This window comes from Geotrypetes seraphini, chromosome 2 (genome assembly GCF_902459505.1).
Source record: "Geotrypetes seraphini chromosome 2, aGeoSer1.1, whole genome shotgun sequence".
Classification (NCBI taxonomy): Eukaryota; Metazoa; Chordata; class Amphibia; order Gymnophiona; family Dermophiidae; genus Geotrypetes; species Geotrypetes seraphini.
This window is the reverse complement of record NC_047085.1, coordinates 496,710,168-496,737,237: the sequence shown is the minus strand read 5'-3', so window position 1 is coordinate 496,737,237 and position 27,070 is coordinate 496,710,168. Positions and strand designations below refer to the sequence as shown.

At 47.4% G+C, this 27,070-nt stretch overlaps 1 protein-coding gene across 7 annotated transcripts in view; it reads right to left on the bottom strand.

Moving 5' to 3' along the window:
• The window catches only part of LOC117354438 (trichohyalin-like), a 72,905-nt gene that overhangs the window by 15,059 nt on the left and 30,776 nt on the right, over nucleotides 1–27,070 (bottom strand). For 2 of the 7 annotated variants that reach the window (XM_033931976.1, XM_033931977.1), the window contains exons 6-7: nucleotides 12,543–23,865; nucleotides 1,474–1,697 (exon numbers count right to left, since the gene is read on the bottom strand). In XM_033931976.1, the coding sequence (XP_033787867.1) occupies nucleotides 1,474–1,697; nucleotides 12,543–23,865 (11,547 nt within the window). The remainder of the gene's footprint in view (nucleotides 1–1,473; nucleotides 1,698–12,542; nucleotides 23,866–27,070) is intronic. The other 5 variants (XM_033931981.1, XM_033931978.1, XM_033931979.1 and 2 more) reach the window with 5 other exon arrangements.

The window sequence follows — 27,070 nt, the reverse complement described above, 5'->3', positions numbered from 1 at the left end:
CAGATCACATCAACACCTGCTAGAGACTGAAAGAAGACTGAGGGAAATAGAGAAGGGAGTATAGTATATACTGTCCCACAGTTTTGTTTTAAGTCTCCACCTGCTGGTCATGATTGGATATATACCATTCGTAAAGATTAACCTCTACTGGTCTGGAGAGTGCTAAAGAAATAAAGTATTTTGCATTAAAGTTTTTGGGTTGTGGAACAGATCGTCTGCGTTTCCATTATTTCCTATGGGGAAATTCACTATGATATATGAGTGTTTTGGATTACAACGCATGCATCCGGAACTAATTATGCTCGCAAACCAAGGTTTTAGTGTATTTAAAAATAGCTGACTCAAGGAGGATCAATGAAGAATGGTACCGTGAGTGAATTATGCTATTCGCATGGTTATCCGAGAATCCCCTTGATTTAGAGAGAGAACTTTAGGGATATAATTTTCCATGGCAACTACCTGGCAAGTTTGAGAAATTAGGTTCTCTTATTTAAATAACTGGCTGTGTACTGTGAGGCACACCTATGTTGTTGTTGCCCAGATTTTGGGGTGTTGGGGTATTGGGAGGGAGAAGCACATGACCTGTATTGACACCGCTGCCAGAACTCACCCAGAAACAAACTCAAGATAATGGGAGGATAAGTGACTTCTTGGCCAAGGCCACAAGGAGTCGATATGATACTGAACTTGGGCGTGCTGGTTCCCAGCCCACTTGCTCTAACCATTAGGCTACTCCTTCGCTGTTATCACAACATCATTGCGAAGTCATACCTGTGAGACAGCACAACCAAATGGATTACATCCTGAAAATAAATGTGTGTTTGGTTCTCACAAAATGGGGAAAGTGTGGCGCAGTGGTTAAAGCTACAGCCTCAGCACCCTGAGGTTGTGGGTTCAAACTCATGCTGCTCCTTGTGATCCTGAGTAAGTCACTTAATCCCCCCATTGCTCCAGGTACATAGATTATGAACCCGCTGGGACAGACAGGGGAAAAATGCTCGAGTACCTGAATAAACTCATGTAAAACCGTTCTGAACTCCCCTGGGAGAACGGTATATAAAATTGAATAAATAATGTGAAAAGCTTCAGCCTCTGATAACAAGAGCTAGTATTATGACATCATAATGCCTCATTCCACCAATGCCTAAGAGCCAAAATCATCAGTGATGTCACAATGGCTTGATTGGCTCACTTTGACTACTTCTAGAGTGGCGCAGTGGTTAAAGCTACAGCCTCAACACCCTGAGGTTGTGGGTTCAAACCCACGCTGCTCCTTGTGACCCTGGGCAAATCACTTAATCCCTCCATTGCCCCAGGTTCGTTAGATAAGATTTTGAGCCCACCGGGACAGACAGGGAAAAATGCTCGTGTACCTGAATAAAACTCATGTAAAACCATTCTGAGCTCTTCTGGGAGAACCGGTATGGAAAATCGAATCAATAAATAACAGCATGGTGTCTAGAGGCGTCTTACCTTCAGCAGCCGGTGGTTCCAGAGAGGCTGCGCAGGCAAGGAGAGGAGCTTCTCCACCGCGCCAACGTCTTTCAGCCGCATCAGCTTCTTGGTGCGTGGTGCAAGGCACAGGCCGGTGACAATGGCAGAGTAGTCGGACAGCTGAGCACGAATCATACTCCCGTCCAGCTCTGTCACGCGGTCCACGATCAGCGGCCTCCTGCCTTTCAGTTTTGGGTCTTTCACTAGTGAAAGAAAAAAAAAAAAAAGCTGCAAGTCTATTAAGCCTGCACAGGAAGCGCACATTCCACCCTATCATCCACTCAATGAATTCAATGTAAAGGCTGAGGGCCAGCAAATTTACTGTACGTTACCTCTTCCCCTAATTGCCTGTCAGTTTAGAGCAGGGATGTCCAACCTGCGGCCCGAGGGCCGCATGCGGCCCTGTGAAGTATTTTGTGCGACCCCGGTCAAGGGCGTTGCAGTGTTTTCCTCTGCTGCCCCCGGGTGTTTACCATCTTGCCGGCTCCCTCCTGTGTCTTGCTGCAGCGTCTGAAAGCTTATGCGGCGCCAGAAACATTTTTTTCGGCTAATGCGGCCCAGTGAAGCCCAAAGGTTGGACACCCCTGGTTTAGAGAGAGCGTCTCTTTCATGAAAACAACTGCGGCCTTCTGGAAGGGGAGAGCAGCGGGACCACTTCTCCTAAAAAACTAAACATAAATACCATTGTTGAACTTGGGATTCTGCGTTTTTCTGTATTCCCCTTTTAGAGGGTTGGGGGGGGGCACGAGGGGCGGGCCTCACAAGTTGGGCAGCAGCATATCTGAAGGATTCTACAGCTTCTATTACCTGTCTATGCTGCACATTTGCTGCTTGGTTTCTCCTGGTCTATCCATGTTAAAAATGTTGTTCTATTCTAGTGGGGATAGGAAGGGGGTTGGGGGGGGGGTCGAGGTCAGCTGCCCATCGTTAAGTACACGTTTGCTGACTCTGTATCGCGACTGGTGGTTCTACAAAATTTTCAATAAAAAAAAGACTTACACACAAACACAAAACGACATTGGCTATTTAATTTTTCCTTAAATATAGATAAGTTTGCACACTTCTAACTGCATTCCATATGTATTTTTCATACAGTTCTTCACTGTCAGTTTAATTTCCATCCTATAAGTTCACATAGAATTTTTCTTTTTTCAACCATCTTTATTTTCTCTTCTTTATTAATTTCCAGGTACTTTAGTTAGATTGTGAGCCTTCGGGACAGTAAGGTAATTTTTTAAGTACCTTCTTACTTCTCATTTATAATCTTAATGTATATTTTCTACAAACCGCTTAGAACCTAACGGATGTAGCGGTATATAAGAAATAAATTACATTACATTACATTCTACAGCTAAAACTCTGCCTCGACTGCTTCTGTATCGTTTCTTTTTTTAAATTCCAGGACTCTGGGGGGGGGGGGGGCTCTGCTGATTTGCACCGGCCCAGGCCTTTGTGTTTCTCTGAAAGGCCTCGCTTGAATCTGATGACGCAGCGCGATATAGCAAAAGAACTGGTCTGCAGCAACGTTAAAAACCAGCGTTCCGTGAACTTTAAACATATAAGGGGGGGAGGGGCAATATTCACACTGAATTAACTGGCCAAAAATGGCCCCTGGCTTCTCAAATCACCAGTGCAGGGTTATCTGCTGATATTCAGTGGCATTTAACTGTGCCACCGGATTTCAACTGACCACAACTAAGAGCCAGGCTATTTTGCCGGTGGTCTGAGAGTGGAGTCGGCACTTATGTGTCTGAAATAATAGTAGTAGTAAGGGTCAATATTCAGCACTAAGTTAAGTTGTCAAACAGGGCCACATAAAACTCGGTCCTATATTTTAGGTGGTGTTACTTAGGCAGTTAAGTGTTGAATATTACACTTAGGGCGGATAGAAGATAGCGCAGCTGGTTTTAAGAAAGGTATGGACAAGTTCCTGGAGGAAAAGCCCATAGTCTGTTATTGAGAAAGACACGGGGGAAGCCACTGCTTGCCCTGGATCGGTAGCATGGAATGTTGCTACTCTTTGAAGTTCTGGAATCTTTTGTTACTCTTTGGGATTCCGGAATCTTGCTGTTCTTTAGGATTCTATATGGAATATTGCTACACCTTGGGTTTCGGCCAGGTACTAGTGACCTGGATTGGCCACCGTGAGAATGGGCTACTGGGCTTGATGGACCATTGGTCTGACCCAGTAAGGCTATTCCTATGTTCTTTCACAAAGCCTTGGCAGCCATTCTCCCACAGCAAATGCACCGAAACCTATTCGATTCCTACTGGCTTCGGTGCATTCGGCTGCGGGAAATTGCTACCATAGCTTTGTAGAAGAGGCCTTTAGTAAGAAATAGCCGGCTGCATAAATCCAGATTTTCAATGCCTGTGCCCGGATATTCAGGAATAACATTGGTGGCTAAATAAAAAGATGCTTGCTGCCCTTGGCTGAATATCTACCCCCCTAATGTAAAGGGCAGTTTTAAAAACTTAAATGCAGCAAGCAAGTGTGGATTCCATAGGATGTGTAGCTTTATAACTTTATAAAAAGTGTTCCCTTGCTCTTTACATGAACCCTTGAATTTTGTACTTGATGTCTTTCTCATATGGTCATATTTTGTATTTTCTCGTATGCATTGATCCTTTAATAAAAATATTTTTATATACCGCAATACCACAAACAGTTCAGAGCAGTTTATAGAGTAAGAGAGCGATATTACAAAAAAACTTTCAAAATTACATTAGCATGTTAAGATTAATCAAATTTATCTGGAAGTATTTTAAAGATACATCAAGGCAGAAATGGGGTCAGAGAAATTTATCAAAGAGATAGGTTTTAATTGAGTTCCTGAAAGTTTGATCGGAAAGTGCATTTGAAACAAAGTTGGTTAAAATTTATTCCATTTGCCTGCTTGGAATGCTAATGTTATATCAAGGAATCTCTTGTAGATATAGCTCAGCTATATTAGAAAGAATAATAAAATGTCTCAGGTGAGCTATTTCATTCTTTTTTGCTCATTTATCAGACTCGTTCTCCAACAAACTGCAGATGGATTTCTCTTCATCCTTGGCACTATCTTTGTAACTTATCTCAAAGTCTCCCCCCACCCATCCTGCTTCCCTACTCTGGGTAAAGAGCTAAAAATGATGCCTCCCTTTCCTTATTCCCTCCACTTCAAAGCAACCGAGTGCATCTATGTCAAACCTACATCGTTCTGGTTTACCTGGTTGAGAAATAGCAGCAATGGAAAGTTTGAGGGAAAAAAGGATTTTTTTGAGGGGGGGAGACAAATAACTTAATCCACTTGATTAAATTCAGCTCAAGTTCATTCAGCATGCTTTATTAACTGTGCAGGGTATAATATTGTAGAATGCATTACCATTGGATATAAAGCACAGGTACTTACTGTAACAGGTGTTATCTAGGGACAGCAGGCAGCAATTCTCACATGTGGGTGACGTCATCCACGGAGCCCGGATGCGGACAGCTTCGCAAGCAGACTTGCTTGAAGAAACTCAGAAGTTTCGAGTCTGCCGTGCCACGCATGCGCAAGTCCCTTCCCGCCCAGCACAGGGCGCGTCTCCTCAGTTCAGATAGCTAGCAGAGAAGCCAACCAGGGGAGGTGGGTGGGTTGTGAGAATAGCTGCCTGCTGTCCCTGGATAACACCTGTTACGGTAAGTAACTGTGCTTTATCCCAGGACAAGCAGGCAGCCTATTCTCACATGTGGGTGACCTCCAAGCTAACCAGAATGGGATGGTGGGAGTGTTGACAATTCAGGAGAATAAATTTTGTAATACTGCCTGGCCAAAATGGCCATCCCATCTGGAGAAAACATCCAGACAATAATGAGAGGTGAAAGTATGAACTGAGGACCAGGTGGCAGCTTTGCAAATTTCCTCAATAGGAGTGGATCTGAGGAAAGCAACTGAAGCCGCCATGGCTCTGACTTTGTGGCCTGTCACTTGACTCTGTAGATGCAGTCTAGCCTGAGCATAGCAGAAAGAGATACAAGCAGCCATCCAGTTGGAGATGGTTTGCTTAGAAATTGGATGTCCCATCTTGTTTGGATCGGAGACAAAAAGTTGAGGAGCAGATCTGTGTGGTTTGGTGCGTTCTAAGTAGAAAGCCAAAGCATGTTTACAGTCAAGGGTATGAAGAGCTGATTCTCCAGGATGAGAATGAGGTATTGGAAAAAACACTGGAAGTACAACGGATTGATTGAGATGAAATTCTGAAACCACTTTAAGTAAGAATTTAGGATGAGTACGGAGGACCACCTTGTCATGATAGAAAACTGTGAAAGGTGGGTCAGCAACTAAAGCGTGCAGCTCACTGACTCTTCGAGATGTGAGAGCAATGAGAAACACCACTTTCCAAGTGAGGTATTTCAGATGAGCCGTAGCCATTAGTTCAAAAGGAGGCTTCATCAATTGAGCAAGAACAACATTGAGATCCCAAACCACTGGAGGAGGTTTGAGAGGTGGTTTGACATTGAAAAGACCTTTCATAAATCTGGAAACCACAGGATGAGCAGAGAGGGGTTTCCCTTCCAGGCGGATGGAAAGCAGCAATTGCACTAAGATGGACTCGAATTGATGTAGACTTGAGGCCAGAGGTAGATAAGTGCAGAAGATGATCCAAGACGGAAGACAAGAAGGTAGCTTGAGGCTCTTTGTTGTGAGAGATGCACTACATAGAAAATCTAGTTCATTTTTGGTGGTAGCATTGTCTAGTGGCAGGTTTCTGGAAGACTCTAAAATGTCCCAAACAGGTTGAGAAAACTGAAGAAGAATTTTGTTGAAAGGTACCAAGCTGTCAAGTGTAGAGACTGCAGGTTGGGATGAAGTAGAGATCCTCAACTCTGTGTAAGCAGAGATGGGCAAACTGGTAGAAGGCATGGCTCCCTGCAGCTGAGTTGAAGAAGAAGTGAGAACCAGGGTTGCCTGGGCCACCGAGGAGCTATTAGAATCACAGTGGCATGATTGTTTTTGAGCTTGACAAGAGTCTTGAGAATCAGAGGGAATGGAGGGAACCCATACAGAAACTTGTTCGTCCATTCCAGAAGAAAAGCATCCGCTTCCATGTGGTGAGGAGGGTATATCCTTGAGCATAATTGAGGCAATATGTTGTGGTGTGGAAACACGAAGAGGTCTATCTGAGGGGTCCCCCACAGAGAGAAGATGTGATGAAGAGACAATGAATTGAGAGTCCATTCGTGAGGTTGTAGAAGGCAATTCAATTTGTCTGCCAGACAATTGTTCTTCCCTTGAATGTAGACAGCTTTCAGGAAGATGTTGTAATAGACGGCCCAAGTCCAAAGCTGCAGAGCTTCCTGGCAAAGAGGGAGAGAACCTGTGCCTCCCTGCTTGCTGCGACTTGACTGTCCATTCGAATGAGAACGACTCTGTCGTGAAGAAGATGTTGAAAGGCTTTTAGAGCATTGAAGATCGCTCTGAGTTCCAACAGATTGATGTGACATTGACGATCCATGTTGGACCAAGGGCCTTGAGTATGGAGACTGTCTAGATGTGCCTCCCAAGCATAGGTTGAGAAATCAGTCGTGAGAACCTTCTGATGAGGGGGCGTTTGGAACAGCAAGCCTCTGGAAAGATTGGAAGAGAGCATCCACCAGTGGAGAGACTATCTCAAAGGAGTTACTGTGATGTGTTGGGAAAGTGGGTTGCAAGCCTGCGCCCACTGAGATGCCAGGGTCCACTGAGGAATTCTGAGGTGAAGTCTGGCAAAAGGAGTCACATGAACTGTAGAAGCCATGTGACATAGTACCATCATGTGTCTTGCTGAGAGTGAAGAAAGGGAAGGAGAGCATCCAGACGTTGCTGAGGAAGGAATTCTCTGAGTTGTACAGTGTCCAGAACAGCTCCGAAGAACTGCAGGTTCTGAGAGGGCTGGAGGTGGGATTTGGGAAAGTTGATTTTGAACCCCAAATTTTGTAGGAACCAGGTAGTCCATTGGGTTGCTACAATAACCCCCTGAGATGTTGAATCTTTGATGAGCCAGGCGTCCAGGTACAGGAACACTTGAAGACCATGATTCCGCAGAGCTGCTGCAACCACCACTAGGCACTTGGTGAACACTCTTGGAGATGATGCCAGGCCGAAGGGTAGCACTCTGTACTGGAAATGCAGATTCCTCACCCGAAATCTGAGGAACTGATGGGAAGCTGGATGAATGGGAATGTGAATGTAAGCCTCCTTGAGATCTAGAGAACACAACCAATCATTCTGATCTAGAAGGGGATATAGGGATGCCAGGGACAACATGCAAAATTTTCCTTTGACCAAAAATTTGTTGAGAGCCCTGAGATCCAATATAGGCCGCAGATCACCCATCTTCTTCGGAACTAGGAAGTAACGGGAGTAAAACTCCCTGCTCTGCTGTTCCAAGGGAACTTCCTCGATGGCACAGAGTTGAAGCAGAGCTTGAGCTTCCTGAAGAAGGGCGGTCTGGGAAGGATTGGAAGGATACTCTCTTGGAGGAAGCTCAGGTGGAATCTGAGTGAAATGAAGAGAATATCCTTCCCAGATGATCGATATCACCCAGAGGTCTGATGTAATGGTCTCCCATCGATGGGAAGAGAGGACAGAGGCAGAACGATAGAGGTTATGCTCTGTTTGAGACAGTCAAAAAGGTTGAGAAGCCTTGGGTGCAGCAGAAGGCTGAGGTTTCTGTTGCTTCTGTTGCTGTGGTTTCTTAGGAGGTGCTCGAGTGTAAGGAGCTACTCTGGGAAGATAACGCCTCTGATAGGATGGAAGAGGTCGAGAAGGTTTGGTAGGAGCTGGCTTAGGCTTGGGTCCGACTATGGAAGCAAAAGATTTCTCATGCTCAGACAACTTCTTGGTGGTGGCCTCTATAGATTCATCAAAGAGGTCATTGCCCTCACAAGGAATATTGGCCAGACGATCCTGAATGTTGGGTGTTCCATGTCAATAGTGCGAAGCCAGGCAAGGCGGCGTATCACTACTGAGAAAGCAGTGACCCTCGAGGAAAGCTCAAAGGCATCATAACATGACTGAAGGTGTAAATTGAGTTGTGCTAGTGCAGCAATGACTTGTTGGAACTCTAAAAGCCTGTGCTGAGAAAGGTCTTTAGTAAAACCAGGGAGTATTTCAATAAAATATTTGAAATAAACAGTAAAGATGAAATTATAATTCAAAACCCTGGAGGCCACCATTGAATTTTGATAAAGACGACAGCCAAACTTGTCCATGGTCCTGCCCTCTCTGTCAGAAGGTACAGTAGCATAGACCCTGGAAGGATGACTCCTTCAAGGAAGATTCCACAGGAAGGGACTGATGAGATAGTTGAGAGTTCTCAAAGCCCTTGAAATGTAGAGTTCTATACCTCGATTCCAACTTGCCTGGAACAGCAGGAATGGAATAAGGTTTCGTTTGAATGAAATAGGTTTCGTTTGAAAGTCTGGGAAAGAAGCCTGTTAAGAGGGAGTTTGAGAGACTCCGCAGGAGGCCGAAGCAAACCCACTTCCTCCAAATACTCCTTAGAGCAGTGATTCCCAACCCTGTCCTGGAGGAACACCAGGCCAATCGGGTTTTCAGGCTAGCCCTAATGAATATGCATGAGAAAGATTTGCATATGATGGAAGTGATAGGCATGCAAATTTGCTTCATGCATATTCATTAGGGCTAGCCTGAAAACCCAATTGGCCTGGTGTTCCTCCAGGACAGGGTTGGGAACCACTGCCTTAGAGTACTTAGAACCAGAGTCCAATTTAAGATCCAGGTCCTCAGCCATTTGACGGCGGAAGGAGGAAAAGGACAATTGATCCGCAAGAGGATGACCTCAAGGCGCCTCGAGTGGAAAACAAAGGCGAGGCCTCTCTGGAATATTGATATCCAAGCGAATAAGCAGACTTTAACGAGTCACTGGGAGAAGCGGAAACCTCAGGTTCTGCAATCGGTGTCCTCGATCAAGGGGTTGGAGGCCTCGAAGAGCCTGGATGAGGAAGGCTTTTCCTTTGAAGAGGACCTGCGCCTCAATGAGTGCCTCGACTGGCAATGAGTGCTGCCTGGAAGCAGGTCGTGTTAGAGGTCGAGGAAACTTCGCCCTATGCCTCGAAACGGGCAATGCCTTATGTGAGGATAAAGGGCTGGAAGCTGTAGATCGAAGATGAGACTCTATAGACTCAGTTGTTCGGATCGAGGTATCTCAAAGCACTCCCAAAGATTCTACTCCTTGTATCAAGATTCCCGACCAGACACTCGCAAAGACTCGACTCCATGCATAGAGTGTGAAGCTGCCAGACTAAACACTCGCAAAGACTGGACTCCTTGCATAGAGTGTGTAGATTCAGCTCGAGGCACAGGCAAGGACTCAACCACTTGTGAGCCTGCTGAGTGCCCAGGCTGGACTTCAGGAAGTAGAGTCGAGGCAAGACTATATTTGGTCAGTAACTGAACAAACTCCCATTCCAAAATGGTTCCGAGGCCAAGAAAGGATGCTTCGGCTTGAAGGAATGCTTCTTGGGCAGTTTGAGAACCACTGCTGGAAGCGTCTGCTGAGGTATCTGACCTGAGGGAAGCTCAGGAGAAGACTTGGCAGATTTACTCGAGGTCGAGGATGTTCCAAATGAGGAAGGTCTGATGAGCCGAGGTCGAAGTCGTGGAAGCAGGATACTCCAAGGCAAGCTTGACCGAGTCGGAGATCGAGGCCAGAGTGGGGGTTTCCATACCGAAAATCTTCTCCATTTGCACTCGACATTTAAGGGCTCGAGGTTGAAGGGTAGCACAGCGAACGCATGACTCTGGGCAATGGTCAGGCCTCAAACAATGAAGGCACCAGCGGTGTGGTGTGGGTCAGTGAGGGAGATTGCACGCTGGCACTGGCTACACTTCTTAAGGCTCGTAACTGGCCGGGACATAGAAGGAAAACTAGCCGCCGCAAAGTCAAAGCCCGCAGGCTGAAGGCGTGTGGCAAGGCCCGCCGTCACTCGACAAAAAACAGCGAAGAATTCTATTTCTTTTTTTTTTTTTTTTAAATGAAATAAAAGAAGCACAGCGACACAGTAATAAAGAAATAAAACACGAGCCGCAGTGAGAGAAGGCACGAAGCAAATTAAGTTCAGCGCAGAGCGTCAAAGACGGACTTCTCAGCTCCGCGGAAAACAGAGAACCAAGGAGACGCGCCCTGTGCTGGGAGGGAAGGCACTCGCACATGCACGGTGCGGCAGACTCAAAACTTCTGAGTTTCTTCAAGCAAGTCTGCTTGCGAGGCTGTCCGCATCTGGGCTCCGTGGATGACGTCACCCACATGTGAGAATAGGCTGCCTGCTTGTCCTGGGATAAAGAATGCTACCAGATTACTTCAAGTCAGGAAATTGGTTAAAAGGAGAAATTAGGTTCTTACCTGCTAATTTTCTTTCTTTTAGTCTCTACAGACTGGCACGGAATGGATGAGTTTACGCTCTTCTGCCCAGCAGGTGGAGACTGAGAATACATTGACTTTTGGCAGTAGTACAAGTGGGCTGTGCAGTCCCATCTACAATCAAATCTGATGAATAGCCTAGCAGGAACTAAGAACTAAAGAACCACGAACTGTAAACACACCAACTCCACTCTCGCATGGAGAAGACAAAGTACCGTACTCCCCCGATATTCGCGGGGGTTCCGTTCCAGGAACCCCCGCGAATGTCAAAAAACTGCAAATACGGTTCTTAGGCAGGGGAGACAGGAGAAGGCAGCTGGAGAGACAGGAGAGGGCAGCTGGAGCGCCGGCAAGTGAAGGAAATCACTCGCGGTATGCTCCAACCGCCTCTTCCTGTACTTAAGTCAGGCTTTACCAATCAGGAGCTGCTTTGACAAGCACTATCGGCAGTAAGGGAAACCTTATTCCCTGACCATTGGTGGCTGGGGACATCCCTGTGTGGGCAGTAAGGGAAGCCCGGGCTTCCCCACTGCCTACAGCCGATGAGTGGTGCACGTGCAAAGGGGAACCCTGCTCGCCAGCACCCGAAGCCGACCAGTAGTCCCCCTCGCAGAGGCTGCGAGCGCTTCGTTCACGCGCCGGCTACATCAACCGCATGTCGGAAGCACAATGGCACTTTTTTCTGCTTTTTAAAAGTGCTCATTGAGAACCAATAGAGAGGAAAAAACAAAAGTGTTAGTTAGCAATACAATTCAATTAAAAGTAATTAAGAGACTTCCTTTCAGACCAACATTGCCTCAGGACTTTTGTCTTTTTTTTTTTTGTCAAATAAAAACTTTAAATATAAAAGGAGCAGACCCCACAGGCTCTCAAAGCTGTAGCCTTTGCCCGTTTGTGGCAAAGCGTACAGCCGAGGCTCCTCTTAAGAAAAAAATTGGGGAGGTGGGGGGAAAGGGGGAGGGACTCGGTTCCCAATTGTGGGCACCAAGGTCAGATGGACCTCCGAAAGGGACCCCCCCAAGCTCCATTCGGCAACAAAAGCAGGGACAAGAAGGCTACCAACCAGATCCAACAGGCCCTAACTAACCAAAGGAAAGACTGCACATGTGTACCATCTCCACCTGCAGGAGACTGAGAACAGACTGACTGTAGATGGGACTGCACAGCCCACTTGTACTACTGCCAAAGTCAATGTGTTCTTAGTCTCCACCTGCTGGCAGAGGAGTGTAAAATCATCCGTTCTGTGCCTGTCTGGAGGGACTATAAGGAACTTTGCTTTTCCAGAAATGTTTTGGTACATGATGAAGTTGGAATTATTTAAATAAATCCTTTTTACTGTGCTGTTTATGGTTTTTTTGGGGGGTAAATGACTGAGTTATGAAGAATGTCATTGTTTTGATACAGTTTATGAAATGATTTAATTTTATGTTTGTTTGTTTTTTTTTTTGCAGTTGCAACATTGTTTCAATTATATATGTTGGATTGTAACTTGCTCGGATTTGTTGGATGGTTGCGAGTAATAAATTTTTAAAATAAATAAAGTTAACATGAGCAAAAAAGCCCATCTACTTTTATCCACCCCTCATTTTCCCAACAAAAAAGGAACGTTTCATATCGATTAAGAGGATAAGGCATGGAACCTGCAAAAGTACACAACACACCTCTGACATCCTGCTGTTGTATCTTCTGTTTCAGATAATACTGTTCTGAGTTTCTGTTTCTGCTTTGATCCTGTTGCAGGGGCAACAGTGGTGTCGTCTGCTGCTCCTCCTGAATATGTTGCAGTGGCATCGGCTGCTCCCCATCCAGTGTCATTTGCTCTTCTTCCTTTGGCTGTTGCACTGGCAGCTCCTTCTGCATATGTTGCTGCAGCAGTGGTTGTTCTACCTGCTCCTGCTTCAGAGGATGCTCCCCAGGCAGTGACATTTGCTGTTCTTCCTGCTCCTGCTTCAGAGGATGCTCCCCAGGCAGTGACATTTGCTGTTCTTCCTGCACCTTTTGCAGTGATTGCTTCCTGTGCAGTGACATTTGCTGATCTTCCTGCACCTGTCGCAGCGTTTGCTCCCCATGCAGTGACATTTGCTGTTCTTCCTGCACCCGTGATTGCTCCCCGTGCAGTGCTATTTGCTGATCTTCCTGCACCTGTCGTAACGATTGCTCCCCAGGCAGTGACATTTGCTGATCTTCCTGCACCTGTCGCAGCGATTGCTCCCCAGGTAGTGACATTTGCTGATCTTCCTTCACCCGTCGCGAGTGCTCCCCATGCAGTGACATTTGCTGTTCTTCTTGCACCCGTCGTGATTGCTCCCCGTGCAGTGCTATTTGCTGTTCTTCCTGCACCTGTCGCAGCGATTGCTTCCTGTGCAGTGCTATTTGCTGATCTTCCTGCACCTGTTGCAGCGATTGCTCCCCAGGTAGTGACATTTGCTGTTCTTCCTGCACCCGTCGTGATTGCTCCCCGTGCAGTGCTATTTGCTGTTCTTCCTGCACCTGTTGCAGCGATTGCTTCCTGTGCAGTGCTATTTGCTGATCTTCCTGCACCTGTTGCAGCGATTGCTCCCCAGGTAGTGACATTTGCTGTTCTTCCTGCACCCGTCGTGATTGCTCCCCATGCCTTGCTATTTGCTGATCTTCCTGCACCTGTTGCAGCGATTGCTCCCCAGGTAGTGACATTTGCTGTTCTTCCTGCACCCGTCGTGATTGCTCCCCATGCAGTGCTATTTGCTGATCTTCCTGCACCTGTCGCAGCGATTGCTCCCCAGGCAGTGACATTTGCTGTTCTTCCTGCACCCGTCGTGATTGCTCCCCGTGCAGTGCTATTTGCTGATCTTCCTGCACCTGTCGCAACGATTGCTCCCCAGGCAGTGACATTTGCTGATCTTCCTTCACCCGTCGCAGTGATTGCTCCCCATGCAGTAACATTTGCTGTTTTTCCTGCACCTGTCGCAGCGATTGCTTCCTGTGCAGTGCTATTTGCTGATCTTCCTGCACCTGTTGCAGCGATTGCTCTCCGTGCAATGCCATTTGTTGATCTTCCTGCACCTGTCGCAGCGATTGCTTCCCGTGCAGTGACATTTGCTGATCTTCCTGCACCTGTCGCAGCGATTGCTTCCCGTGCAGTGACATTTGCTGATCTTCCTGCACCTGTCGCAGTGATCCCTTCCCGTGCAGTGCTATTTGCTGCTCCTCCTCCATCTGCAGCATTGGCTGTTGTTGCTCATCATGTGTCATTTGTTGGCCCTCCTGCATTTGATGCACTTGCAGCGCCTGCACTTGCTGTGGCAACAGTGGTTGTTTCACCTGCTCTTGCTGCATCGAGTGTTTCCCTTGCAGTATCATCTGCTGCTCTTCCTGCATCTGTCGTGGCTCCACAATTTGCATCTCCTGCTGCAGCGATTGTTCCCTGTGCAGTGCCATCTGCTGCTCTTCCTGCGCCTGCTCCATATACACCATCATTTGCTGCCCCTGTTGCAGGGAAAGCTTTTTCTGAGCCTGTTGTGTTGACAGCTGAGATGACAGTGGCAGCTCCTCCTGCACCTGCTGTGGCAACAATGCTTGCGTTTTCTGCATATTCTGAGGTAGCAGTGCCATTTGTGGTTCTTCCTGCGCCTGTTGCACTGGCAGCTCCTTCAGCATCTTCTGCGGAAGCAGCGGTTGCTCCTTTTGCACCGATCCCTCTCCATGAACTGTCATGTGCGGCTCCTCCTGCACCGGGAGCAGCTGAAACTCTTCCTGTGGTGGTGGTTGATCCTCCTGCACCTGCTGTGGCCACAGTGCTTGCTCCTCACATAGTGTTATTTGCTGCTCCTTTTGTATCCATTGGGGTGGTCGCTGATGCTCTTCCTGCAGCGACCGCTGTAGCTGCTCCTGCACCTGTTGCGAGTCCCGACGTTGCTCTTTCTGCGATGGCGGTAACCACTCTTTTTGCAGTTGCTGTGGAAGCTGTCGATGCTCTTCCACCTGCAGTGGTTGCTCCTCCTGCACCTGCTTTTGCAGCTCTTTACGCTCTGCCTGTAGTTTCTGCTCCTCGTGTACTTCCTGCGGTAACTGTTGATGCAACGGCAATGGCTGCTGTTGCTGCTGTGGCAGCTGCTTATCCTCTTCCAGCAGCAACAACGGTTGCAACGCCGGCATCTGCTGCAACGTCTCTTCGTCCTGTAGCGACAGTCGCTGTTCCTCTTGCCGACACTGTGGCTGTCGATATTCTTCCTGCAATGGCAGCGGCTGCCTCTCCTGCACCCGCTGTGGCCACGGCGGGCGCTCCTTGCACAATGCAATTTGCAGCTCCAGGCGAGGCAGCAGCTGTTGCTCTTCCTGCGTAGGCAGGGGCCGCTCCTGCAGTGCTGCCAATCGCTGATCCCTCTCTACCTGCCGTAATGGCCATTTCCCCTGCTGCAGAAGTTGCTGCTCCTGCGTTGGCAACAGTGGTTCCTTCTCTTGCAGTATCATCTGCTGCTGATCCTTCTGTACCTGTTGCGGTAGCTGTGGACATTCCTGCTGCTGCTCCTTCTGCTGCATCATTTGCTGCTTTTCTTGCTCTTGCTGTGGCGACCGTTGACGCTCTTCATGCAGAAGTGGCAGCTGTTCCTCCTGTACCTGCTGCAACAGCCACCTCTCTTCCTCTAGTTTGGGGTCTCCGTTTGGCTTCTGCTGCTGTAAGAAGCGATGCTCTAGCTGTATTTTCTGATGTTTGGGGGGAATTCTGCTCTTTCTTTTATATCTCTTCTGCTGTGCCTGTTTCTGCTGCTGTTCCAGCTGAAGCTGGTGTTCTTCTTGCAGTGCCTGCTGCAGCACCGGCAGTGTCTGATCATGCCGTGTTATCAGTTTTTTTTGCTGCAGGACATGTTTTGGATGATTTCTGTTTTTTCTGCTCCACCTCTTCAGCTTCTTCCACTTTTGCCAGTGAAACATTTGCTTTCCCTGAAGTAGAGACTGGTTGTCTTGCTGTTCTTTCCGCTGGAGCAGGTGTGTTTCTTGCTGCTGTGTTAATCGCTGCTTCTCCAGCTGTGGTTCTTGCAATGACAACAGTTCTTTCTGTGCCAGCTGAGGCTCCTGCTGCTCTTGAAGTCGCTGCTTCTCTGGTTGCAATTCCTGCCATGCAAGTGTCTGTTCTTTTTGTTGTTCCAGCTCTTGCAACTGTGGCTCTTTCTGCTCGTCCATCAGCTGCTTCTGCTGCTCTTGCAGCTGTGGCTCTTTCTGATCGTTAATTAGCTGCTTCTGCTGCTCTTGCAACTGTGGCTCTTTCTGATCGTCAACCAGCTGCTTCTGCTGCTCTTGCAACTGTAGCTCTTTCTGCTGTTCAATCGGCTGCTTCTGCTGCTTATGCAACTGTCCATCTTTCTGATATTCAATCAGTTGCTTCTCCAGCTGTTTCTGCTGCTCTTGCAGCTGAAGCTCTTTCTGCTCTTCAATCAGCATCTTCTGCTGCTCTTGCATCTGTAGCTTTCTCTGCTCTTCAAGCATCTTCTTCTGCTGCTCTTGCAGTTGTAGCTCTTTCTGCTGTTCAATCAGTTGCTTCTCCAGCTGTTTCTGCTGCTCTTGCAGTTGTAGCTCTTTCTGCTGTTCAATCAGTTGCTTCTCCAGCTGTTTCTGCTGCTCTTGCAGTTGTAGCTCTTTCTGCTGTTCAATCAGTTGCTTCTCCAGCTGTTTCTGCTGCTCTTGCAGCTGTAGCTTTCTATGCTCTTCAATCAGCTTCTTCTGCTGCTCTTGAAGCTGTAGCTCTTTCTGCTGTTCAATCAGTTGCTTCTCCAGCTGTTTCTGCTGCTCTTGAAGCTGTAGCTCTTTCTGCTGTTCAATCAGTTGCTTCTCCACCTGTTTCTGCTGCTCTTGCAGCTGAAGCTCTTTCTGCTCTTCAATCAGCATCTTCTGCTGCTCTTGCAGCTGTAGCTTTCTCTGCTCTTCAAGCATCTTCTTCTGCTCTTGCAGCTGTAGCTTTCTCTGCTCTTCAAGCATCTTCTTCTGTTGCTCTTGCAGCTGTACCTCTTTCTGCTGTTCAATCAGTTGCTTCTCCAGCTGTTTCTGATGCTCTTGCAGTTGTAGCTCTTTCTGCTGTTCAATCAGTTGCTTCTCCAGCTGTTTCTGATGCTCTTGCAGCTGTAGCTTTCTCTGCTCTTCAATCAGCTTCTTCTGATGCTCTTGCAGCTGTAGCTCTTTCTGCTGTTCAATCAGCTGCTTTTGCTGCTCTTGCAGCTGTAGCTCTTTCTGCTGTTCAAACAGTTGCTTCTCCAGCTGTTTCTGCTGCTCTTCCCTTTGCTGCCTCTCTAGCTGTTTCTGCTGCTCCTGCAGCTGTAACTCTTTCCCGTGTTCAACCAGTTGCTTCACCAGCTGTTTCTGCTGCTCTTCTATTTGCTGCTTCACCAGCTGTTTCTGCTGCTCTTGCAGCTGTAGCTCTTTCTGCTGTTCAATCGGCTCCTCTTGCAGCTGTAGCTCTTTCTGCTGTTCAATTGGCTCCTCTTGCAGCTGTAGCTCTTTCTGCTGTTCAAACAGTTGCTTCTCCAGATGTTTCTGCTGCTCTTGCAGCTGTAGCTCTTTTTGCTGTTCAATCAGCTCCTCTTGCAGCTGTAGCTCTTTCTGCTGTTCAAACAGTTGCTTCTCCAGATGTTTCTGTAGCTCTCCCTGCTGTTCAAATAGTTGCTTCTCCAGCTGTTTCTGCTGCTCTTGCAGCAGTGGCACTTTCTGCTCTTCAATCAGCTGCTTCTGCTGCTCTTGCAGCTGTAGCTCTTTCTGCTGTTCAAACAGTTGCTTCTCCAGATGTTTCTGCTGCTCTTGCAGCAGTAGCTCTTTTTGCTGTTCAATCAGCTCCTCTTGCAGCTGTAGCTCTCCCTGCTGATCAAAAAGTTGCTTCTCCAGCTGTTTCTGCTGCTCTTGCAGCCGTAGCTCTTTCTGCTGTTCAAATAGTTGCTTCTCCAGCTGTTTCTGCTGCTCTTGCAGCTGTAGCTCTTTCTGCTGTTCAATCAGCTCCTCTTGCAGCTGTAGCTCTTTCTGCTGTTCAAACAGTTGCTTCTCCAGATGTTTCTGTTGCTCTTGCAGCTGTAGCTCTCCCTGCTGTTCAAATAGTTGCTTCTCCAGATGTTTCTGCTGCTCTTGCAGCTGTAGCTCTTTTTGCTGTTCAAATAGTTGCTTCTCCAGATGTTTCTGCTGCTCTTGCAGCTGTAGCTCTTTTTGCTGTTCAATCAGCTCCTCTTGCAGCTGTAGATCTTTCTGCTGTTCAAACAGTTGCTTCTCCGGCTGTTTCTGCTGCTCTTGCAGCTGTAGCTCTTTCTGCTGTTCAATCAGCTCCTCTTGCAGCTGTAGCTCTTTCTGCTGTTCAAACTGTTGCTTCTCCAGATGTTTCTGTTGCTCTTGCAGCTGTAGCTCTTCCTGCTGTTCAAATAGTTGCTTCTCCAGCTGTTTCTGCTGCTCTTGTGGCAGTGGCACTTTCTGCTCTTCAATCAGCTGCTTCTGCTGCTCTTGCAGCTGTAGCTCTTTCTGCTGTTCAAACAGTTGCTTCTCCAGATGTTTCTGCTGCTCTTGCAGCAGTAGCTCTTTTTGCTGTTCAATCAGCTCCTCTTGCAGCTGTAGCTCTCCCTGCTGATCAAAAAGTTGCTTCTCCAGCTGTTTCTGCTGCTCTTGCAGCCGTAGCTCTTTCTGCTGTTCAAATAGTTGCTTCTCCAGCTGTTTCTGCTGCTCTTGCAGCTGTAGCTCTTTCTGCTGTTCAATCAGCTCCTCTTGCAGCTGTAGCTCTTTCTGCTGTTCAAACAGTTGCTTCTCCAGATGTTTCTGTTGCTCTTGCAGCTGTAGCTCTCCCTGCTGTTCAAATAGTTGCTTCTCCAGATGTTTCTGCTGCTCTTGCAGCTGTAGCTCTTTTTGCTGTTCAATCAGCTCCTCTTGCAGCTGTAGATCTTTCTGCTGTTCAAACAGTTGCTTCTCCAGCTGTTTCTGCTGCTCTTGCAGCTGTAGCTCTTTCTGCTGTTCAATCAGCTCCTCTTGCAGCTGTAGCTCTTTCTGCTGTTCAAACTGTTGCTTCTCCAGATGTTTCTGTTGCTCTTGCAGCTGTAGCTCTTCCTGCTGTTCAAATAGTTGCTTCTCCAGCTGTTTCTGCTGCTCTTGTGGCAGTGGCACTTTCTGCTCTTCAATCAGCTGCTTCTGCTGCTCTTGCAGCTGTAGCTCTTTCTGCTGTTCAATCAGTTCCTCTTGCAGCTGTAGCTCTTTCTGCTGTTCAAACAGTTGCTTCTCCAGATGTTTCTGCTGCTCTTGCAGCTGTAGCTCTTTTTGTTGTTCAATCAGCTCCTCTTGCAGCTGTAGCTCTGTCTGCTGTTCATACAGTTGCTTCTCCAGATGTTTCTGCTGCTCTTGCAGCTGTAGCTCTCCCTGCTGTTCAAATAGTTGCTTCTCCAGCTGTTTCTGCTGCTCTTGCAGCTGTAGCTCTTTCTGCTGTTCAAACAGTTGCTTCTCCAGATGTTTCTGTTGCTCTTGCAGCTGTAGCTCTTCCTGCTGTTCAAATAGTTGCATCTCCAGCTGTTTCTGCTGCTCTTGCAGCTGTGGCACTTTCTGCTGTTCAAACAGTTGCTTCTCCAGATGTTTCTGCTGCTCTTGCAGCTGTAGCTCTTCCTGCTGTTCAAATAGTTGCATCTCCAGCTGTTTCTGCTGCTCTTGCAGCTGTGGCACTTTCTGCTCTTCAATCAGCTGCTTCTGCTGCTCTTGCGGCTGTAGTTTTCTCTGCTCTTCAATAATCTTTTTTTGCTGCTCTTGCAGCTGTAGCTCTTTCTGCTGTTCAATCAGCTCCTCTTGCAGCTGTAGCTCTCCCTGCTGTTCAAACAGTTGCTTCTCCAGCTGTTTCTGCTGTTCTTGCAGCTGTAGCTCTTTCTGCTGTTCAAACAATTGTTTCTCCAGCTGTGTCTGCCGCTCACCCCTTTGCTGCCTCTCTTGCTGTTTCTGATGCTCCTGCAGCTGTAACTCTTTCCAGTGTTCAAGCAGCTGTTTCACCAGCTGTTTCTGCTGCTCTTCCCTTTGCTGCCTCTCTAGCTGTTTCTGCTGCTCCTGCAGCTGTAACTCTTTCCAGTGTTCAAGCAGCTGTTTCACCAGCTGTTTCTGCTGCTCTTCTTTTTGCTGCTTTACCAGTTGTTTCTGCTGCTTTTGAAGCTGTAGCTCTGTCTGCTGTTCAAACAATTGCTTCTCCAGCTGTTTCTGCTGCTCTTGCAGCTGTATTTCTTTCTGCTCTTTAATCGGCTGCTTATGCTGCTCTTCAATCAGCTTCTTCTGCTGCTCTTGCAGCTGTAGCTCTTTCTGCTGTTCAATCAGTTGCTTCTCCAGCTGTTTCTGCTGCTCTTGCAACTGTAGCTCTTTCTGCTGTTCAATCAGTTGCTTCTCCAGCTGTTTCTGCTGCTCTTGCAACTGTAGCTCTTTCTGCTCTTCAATCAGTTGCTTCTCCAGCTGTTTCTGATGCTCTTGCAGCTGTAGCTCTTTCTGCTCTTCAATCAGTTGCTTCTCCAGCTGTTTCTGTTGCTCTTGCAACTGCAGCTCTTTCTGCTGTTCAATCAGTTGCTTCTCCAGCTGTTTCTGCTGCTCTTGCAGCTGTAGCTCTTTCTGCTGTTCAATCAGCTCCTCTTGCAGCTGTAGCTCTTTCTGCTGTTCAAACAGTTGCTTCTCCAGCTGTTTCTGCTGCTCTTGCAACTGTAGCTCTTTCTGCTGTTCAATCAGTTGCTTCTCCAGCTGTTTCTGATGCTCTTGCAGCTGTAGCTCTTTCTGCTCTTCAATCAGTTGCTTCTCCAGCTGTTTCTGTTGCTCTTGCAACTGCAGCTCTTTCTGCTGTTCAATCAGTTGCTTCTCCAGCTGTTTCTGCTGCTCTTGCAGCTGTAGCTCTTTCTGCTGTTCAATCAGCTCCTCTTGCAGCTGTAGCTCTTTCTGCTGTTCAAACAGTTGCTTCTCCAGCTGTTTCTGCTGCTCTTGCAACTGTAGCTCTTTCTGCTGTTCAATCAGTTGCTTCTCCAGCTGTTTCTGATGCTCTTGCAGCTGTAGCTCTTTCTGCTCTTCAATCAGTTGCTTCTCCAGCTGTTTCTGTTGCTCTTGCAACTGCAGCTCTTTCTGCTGTTCAATCAGTTGCTTCTCCAGCTGTTTCTGCTGCTCTTGCAGCTGTAGCTCTTTCTGCTGTTCAATCAGTTGCTTCTCCAGCTGTTTCTGCTGCTCTTGCAGCTGTAGCTCTTTCTGCTGTTCAATCAGCTCCTCTTGCAGCTGTAGCTCTTTCTGCTGTTCAAACAGTTGCTTCTCCAGATGTTTCTGCTGCTCTTGCAGCTGTAGCTCTCCCTGCTGTTCAAACAGTTGCTTCTCCAGCTGTTTCTGATGCTCTTGCAGCTGTAGCTCTTTCTGCTCTTCAATCAGTTGCTTCTCCAGCTGTTTCTGTTGCTCTTGCAACTGCAGCTCTTTCTGCTGTTCAATCAGTTGCTTCTCCAGCTGTTTCTGCTGCTCTTGCAGCTGTAGCTCTTTCTGCTGTTCAATCAGTTGCTTCTCCAGCTGTTTCTGCTGCTCTTGCAGCTGTAGCTCTTTCTGCTGTTCAATCAGCTCCTCTTGCAGCTGTAGCTCTTTCTGCTGTTCAAACAGTTGCTTCTCCAGATGTTTCTGCTGCTCTTGCAGCTGTAGCTCTCCCTGCTGTTCAAACAGTTGCTTCTCCAGCTGTTTCTGCTGTTCTTGCAGCTGTAGCTCTTTCTGCTGTTCAAACAATTGTTTCTCCAGCTGTGTCTGCCGCTCACCCCTTTGCTGCCTCTCTAGCTGTTTCTGATGCTCCTGCAGCTGTAACTCTTTCCAGTGTTCAAGCAGCTGTTTCTGCTGCTCTTCTTTTTGCTTCTTTACCAGTTGTTTCTGCTGCTTTTGAAGCTGTAGCTCTGTCTGCTGTTCAAACAATTGCTTCTCCAGCTGTTTCTGCTGCTCTTGCAGCTGTATTTCTTTCTGCTCTTTAATCGGCTGCTTATGCTGCTCTTGCAGCTGAAGCTTCCTCTGCTCTTCAATCAGCTTCTTCTGCTGCTCTTGCAGCTGTAGCTCTTTCTGCTCTTCAATCAGTTGCTTCTCCAGCTGTTTCTGCTGCTCTTGCAACTGTAGCTCTTTCTGCTCTTCAATCAGTTGCTTCTCCAGCTGTTTCTGCTGCTCTTGCAACTGTAGCTCTTTCTGCTCTTCAATCAGTTGCTTCTCCAGCTGTTTCTGCTGCTCTTGCAAATGTAGCTCTTTCTGCTCTTCAATCAGTTGCTTCTCCAGCTGTTTCTGCTGCTCTTGCAGCTGTAGCTCTTTCTGCTGTTCAATCAGTTGCTTCTCCAGCTGTGTCTGCTCTTCCCTTTGCTGCCTCTCTAGCTGTTTCTGCTGCTCCTGCAGCTGTAACTCTTTCCAGTGTTCAAGCAGCTGTTTCACCAGCTGTTTCTGCTGCTCTTCCCTTTGCTGCTTTACCAGTTGTTTCTGCTGTTCTTGAAGCTGAAGTTCTGTCTGCTGTTCAAACAGTTGCTTCTCCAGCTGTTTCTGCTGCTCTTGCAGCTGAAGCTTTCTCTGCTCTTCAATCAGCTTCTTCTGCTGCTCTTGCAGCTGTAGCTCTTTCTGCTGTTCAATCAGTTGCTTCTCCAGCTGTTTCTGCTGCTCTTGCAGCTGTAGCTCTTTCTGCTCTTCAATCAGCTTCTTCTGCTGCTCTTGCAACTGTAGCTCTTTCTGCTGTTCATACAATTGCTTCTTCAGCTGTGTCTGCTGCTCTTCCCTTTGCTGCCTCTCTAGCTGTTTCTGCTGATCCTGCAACTGTAACTCTTTCCAGTGTTCAACCAGCTGCTTCACCAGCTGTTTCTGCTGCTCTTCTATTTGCTGCTTCACAAGCTGTTTCTGCTGCTCTTGCAGCTGTGGCTCTTTCTGCTGTTCAATCGGCTGCTTCTGCTCCTCTTGCAACTGTAGTTCTTGCTGCTGTTCAATTGGCTGCTTCTGCTCCTCTTGCAACTGTAGTTCTTGCTGCTGTTTAATCGGCTGACTCTCCAGCTGTTTCTGCTCTTCTTGCTGCTGTTTAATCGGCTGACTCTCCAGCTGTTTCTGCTCTTCTTGCTGCTGTTTAATCAGCTGACTCTCCAGCTGTTTCTGCTCTTCTTGCTGCTGTTTAATCAGCTGACTCTCCAGCTGTTTCTGCTCTTCCATTTGTTTCTTCTCCTGTTTCTTCTCAGGTTCTCTCTGATGTTCCATTTGTTGCTTCTCTAGTTTTTCCTGCTGCTCTTTCTGCTCTTCAAATTGCTGCTTCTCTGGTTCTTTCTGCTGCTCCATTTGCTGCTTCTCCATTTTCTGCTGCAGCAGCTGCAGAGCCTTTTTGTATCGCTGCTTCAACAGTTGTTGTGCTTTCTGATACTGTTGTTTCAGCTGCTGTCGAGCCCTCCGATACTGCTTTGCCAGTAGCTGCTCCTCTTGCTGGATTACATGACTTCTGTCTTCCCCACTCAGCTGCTGTTGTATTTTATTTTTGCGACCGTCTCCTTTTTTATGTCGTTCCTTCTTTTGCACCCATTTCTTCTGTTGATCCCTCTCCTTCCATTTCTTCTCCTGCCGCTCCAGATACTTCTCTCGTTGTTCCTCCATTTGAGTCTGATGGCCTTCCTTTCGCAGCCCCGGCAGCTGTGACGGCACCTGCTCTTTTTTCAGCTCTACCAGCTGAAGCTTCTCCGGTCTCACCGACTCTGGCTGCAGCTGCTCTCCCCACGCTAACTGTGGCTGCTGCAGCCACTCCTTCTTCAGCCCCACCAGCTGTGAATGAACCTGCTCCATCCGCATCCCCAACAGTTGCAGCCCTGCCAGCTGTGAGTGCATCTGCTCCAACCCCGCCAGCTGCAGTTGCTCTGGCCCCGTCAGCTGATGAGTCTTTTGCCCTTGGTCATGTAGTTCCATTGGAACATTTAGAATTCTAAGTTCTTTGAAGTGCGTTCCAAACTTTCCATTTTCTCCACCTTTTTTCCTCTTTCTAAGTGTATAGGGCAGCGTAGGCATCGCACATCGCGTAAAAACCTGCAAAGGAAAACAGAAAAACTCATTAGAGCTTTGATATGTTAACGCGTGCCTACATTTTCCTGGACTGTATACAATAAGGCTGCAGGGGATACAGAAGCAAGGCCCGTGTCAAATCTACCTAGATCAACAAGTACAATCGGAGTACAGTCTATTTACTTTTTCTTCGGTATTCTGTGGTTTTCCTCCTTCTCTCAGCTTCAAGCTTAGCAGGTACATTAGAGGTAATGGTGCTATCAGTTTCCAATGCATGGAAACCCAGGCTTACCCTCCTCTCTTTATAATACATTCACAGTAGCAAACGTCCCTGGTAAGGGGGACATACTCCCTTCAGACACCAGTGTCCCTCACCTCTCATATCGGTGATCAGCTGGAAAAGCAGCTCTCTGAATGGAAGATTAGGTTTATACCTTTGATAATCTTCTGTTACTCCCTACTACTATTTATTACTTCTATAGCACTGAAAGGCATATGCAGCACTGTACATTTTAACATACAATAGACAGTCCCTGCTCAGAAGAGCTTACAATCTAATTTAGACAGGAAATTATAGTGGTTATAGTGGATATAGGTATCTGACAGCAGCAGGGTTGGAGAGGTTATAGTGGATATAGGTATCTGACAGCAGCAGGGTTGGAGCGAGGGGGAGTTTAAGAGTTGGAAAGCAGTTTCAAAAAAGTGGGCCTTTAGCTTGGATTTGAACACTGCCAGGGACGGAGCACGATGTATTGATTCAGGCAACCTGTTCCAGGCATACGGCACCACAAGAAAGAAGGGACGGAGTCTGGAGTTGGCAATGGAAGAGAAGGGTACAGATAAGAGGGGCTTTGCCTGATGAGCGGAGATCACGGGGGGAGCATAGGGGGAGATGAGAGAGGAGAGATATCGGGGGGCTTCAGAGCGAATGCACGGGAGTTGCAGAAATCCAACACTTTTCCGAGAACATGCTCTACCCCCTTAGCCAGAGAACATATCCAGTTAAGTCCCAAAGCCAAGTAATATACCTGAACAAATCCATGACAAGGGGGTAAGGAGGAAGATCCCCAGCAATACAAAGTCTAAACTGGTCTGCTCTGTAAAACATGAAACAAGTAATAAACATGCACAAAGACAATCCTGCCAAATATTGAGGAACAATATAGAACTAACCAGCTGCATGCAATGAACACCCACAAGAGACAGCCTTCAGCAAAGCATACTCACAAAAGTGGAACACTGCTCACAGGAACCATCAGCTGGCTGGAAAGACTTCAAGCCTGCAAGGAGAACAATCGAGGTGGAAAGAAGCAGGCTATTCAACAACCGAGTGCATACAGAGAGGACGGGTTGTATGGAATCCTCCAGAAACTAACAGAAGATTATTGAAGGTATAAACCTAATCTCCCATTCTGTTATGTCCCTTCCGGATTCCATACACTAGGTGACGTACAAAAGCAATGGTAACAGCTAAGGAGGGAGCGAAGAGCCTGTCTTCAACCCTGAGGTCCCAAAAGCTGCATCAGAATGAGCCGCCACATCCACTCGGTAAAACCGGGTAAAAGTATGAAGAGGACCAAGTAGCCCCCTGCAAATTTCATCTGGATGAATCGCATGAGACTCCACCCAAAATGCAGCCACACTTCCAGTCAAGTGGGCTTTAAGCAAAATCGGCAGCTGCTTGCCTCGGGCGAAGTAAGCTGTGGAAATGGCTAATCGAATCTATCAAGTGATCGAAGACCTGGACGCTGGCCGACCATGCTGAAGCACAGCAATCAGGACAAAAAGGTGATCAGACAGCCTGAAATCATAAGTCCTCTCCAAATAGTGGAGCAAGACTCTCCAGACATCCAACTTGAGTTAAGATCTGATCTGCGTGCTCCAAACCTGAGGAAGGAAATGCAGGTAAATGAACCTCCTGATGGACACGGAAGGCCGATAACACCTTCAGCAGAAAGGAAGGTAGAGTACGGAAAACACCATCTGCGCCCATAATACGGAGAAAAGGTTCACTGCATGGAAGAGCCTGAAGCTTTGATAAACGTCGTGCTGAGACAATGGCAACCAAAAAGACAGCTGAGTGTTAGATCCAGAAAAGAAGCATCCTTCAGTGGTTCGAATGGGGCCTGGCCAAGGATCTGCAAAACAACATTAAGATTCCATGAAGGGAAAGAAGACACAAGGGAGGACGCAAACGAGGGGCCCCTCAAATAAATCTGGCCACATCTGGATGAACACTAAGCGAACTAGCGCCTCTGCACGCTCAAAAACGTGAAAGGCCTGCAACCTGAATTTTAAGGGAGGCCACTGCCAGACCTTTGTCTAGGCCTTCCTGAAGAAAAGCCAGGACCACCAAAAATGGGAGCCCTCTCAGTCTCCACTTGATCCTTAGCACACCATTATTGGAAAGCCTTTCAGGCTTTGGCATAAGAAGCCATAGTAGAGGGTTTCCTTGAGAGCAAGAGAGTCAAGATAACTACCTCCAAATAACCCCGCTTCATCAAGGCTGAGCACTCAACAGACATGCCGGAAGACCAAAGCACCTTGGGTTCTCCATGGACACCGGCCCCTGACTGAGAAGGTTGCAAAAAAGAGGGAGCTGAAGTGTCTTTGACTGGGTGACCAGAGAACTGGCTAGAGGATGTGTGCTAGATGTGTTACACTTAGATTTTAGCAAAGCCTTTGACAGTGTTCCACACAGACATCTAATAAATAAACTGAGTGCCCTCAGGATGGGTCCCAAAGTGACAGGCTGGGTCAGGAACTGGTTGAGTGGAAGGCGACAGAGGGTAGTGATCAATGGAGATCGCTCTGAGGAAAGGAATGTTATCCAAGGTTCTGTTCTTGGGCCTGTTCTTTTTAACATTTTTATAAACGATATTGCTGAAGGGTTGTCGGCTAAGATTTGCCTCTTTGCGGATACCACCAAAATCTGCAATAGAATAGATACACCGGATGGTGTGAATAACATGGAGAAGGACCTGGCAAAGCTTGAAGAATGATTTAAGAAATGCAAGGTCATGCATTTGGGCTGCAAAAACTCGAGGGAACAGTACAGTTTAGGAGGTAAAGAGTTTATGTGCATGACAGAAGAGCAGGACTTGGGTGTGATTTTATGTGATGATCTTAAGGTGGCCAAACAGGTTGAAAAGTTGACAGCGAAAGCTAGAAGGATGCTAGGGTGCATAACAGAAGAGCGGGACTTGGGTGTGATTTTATGTGATGATCT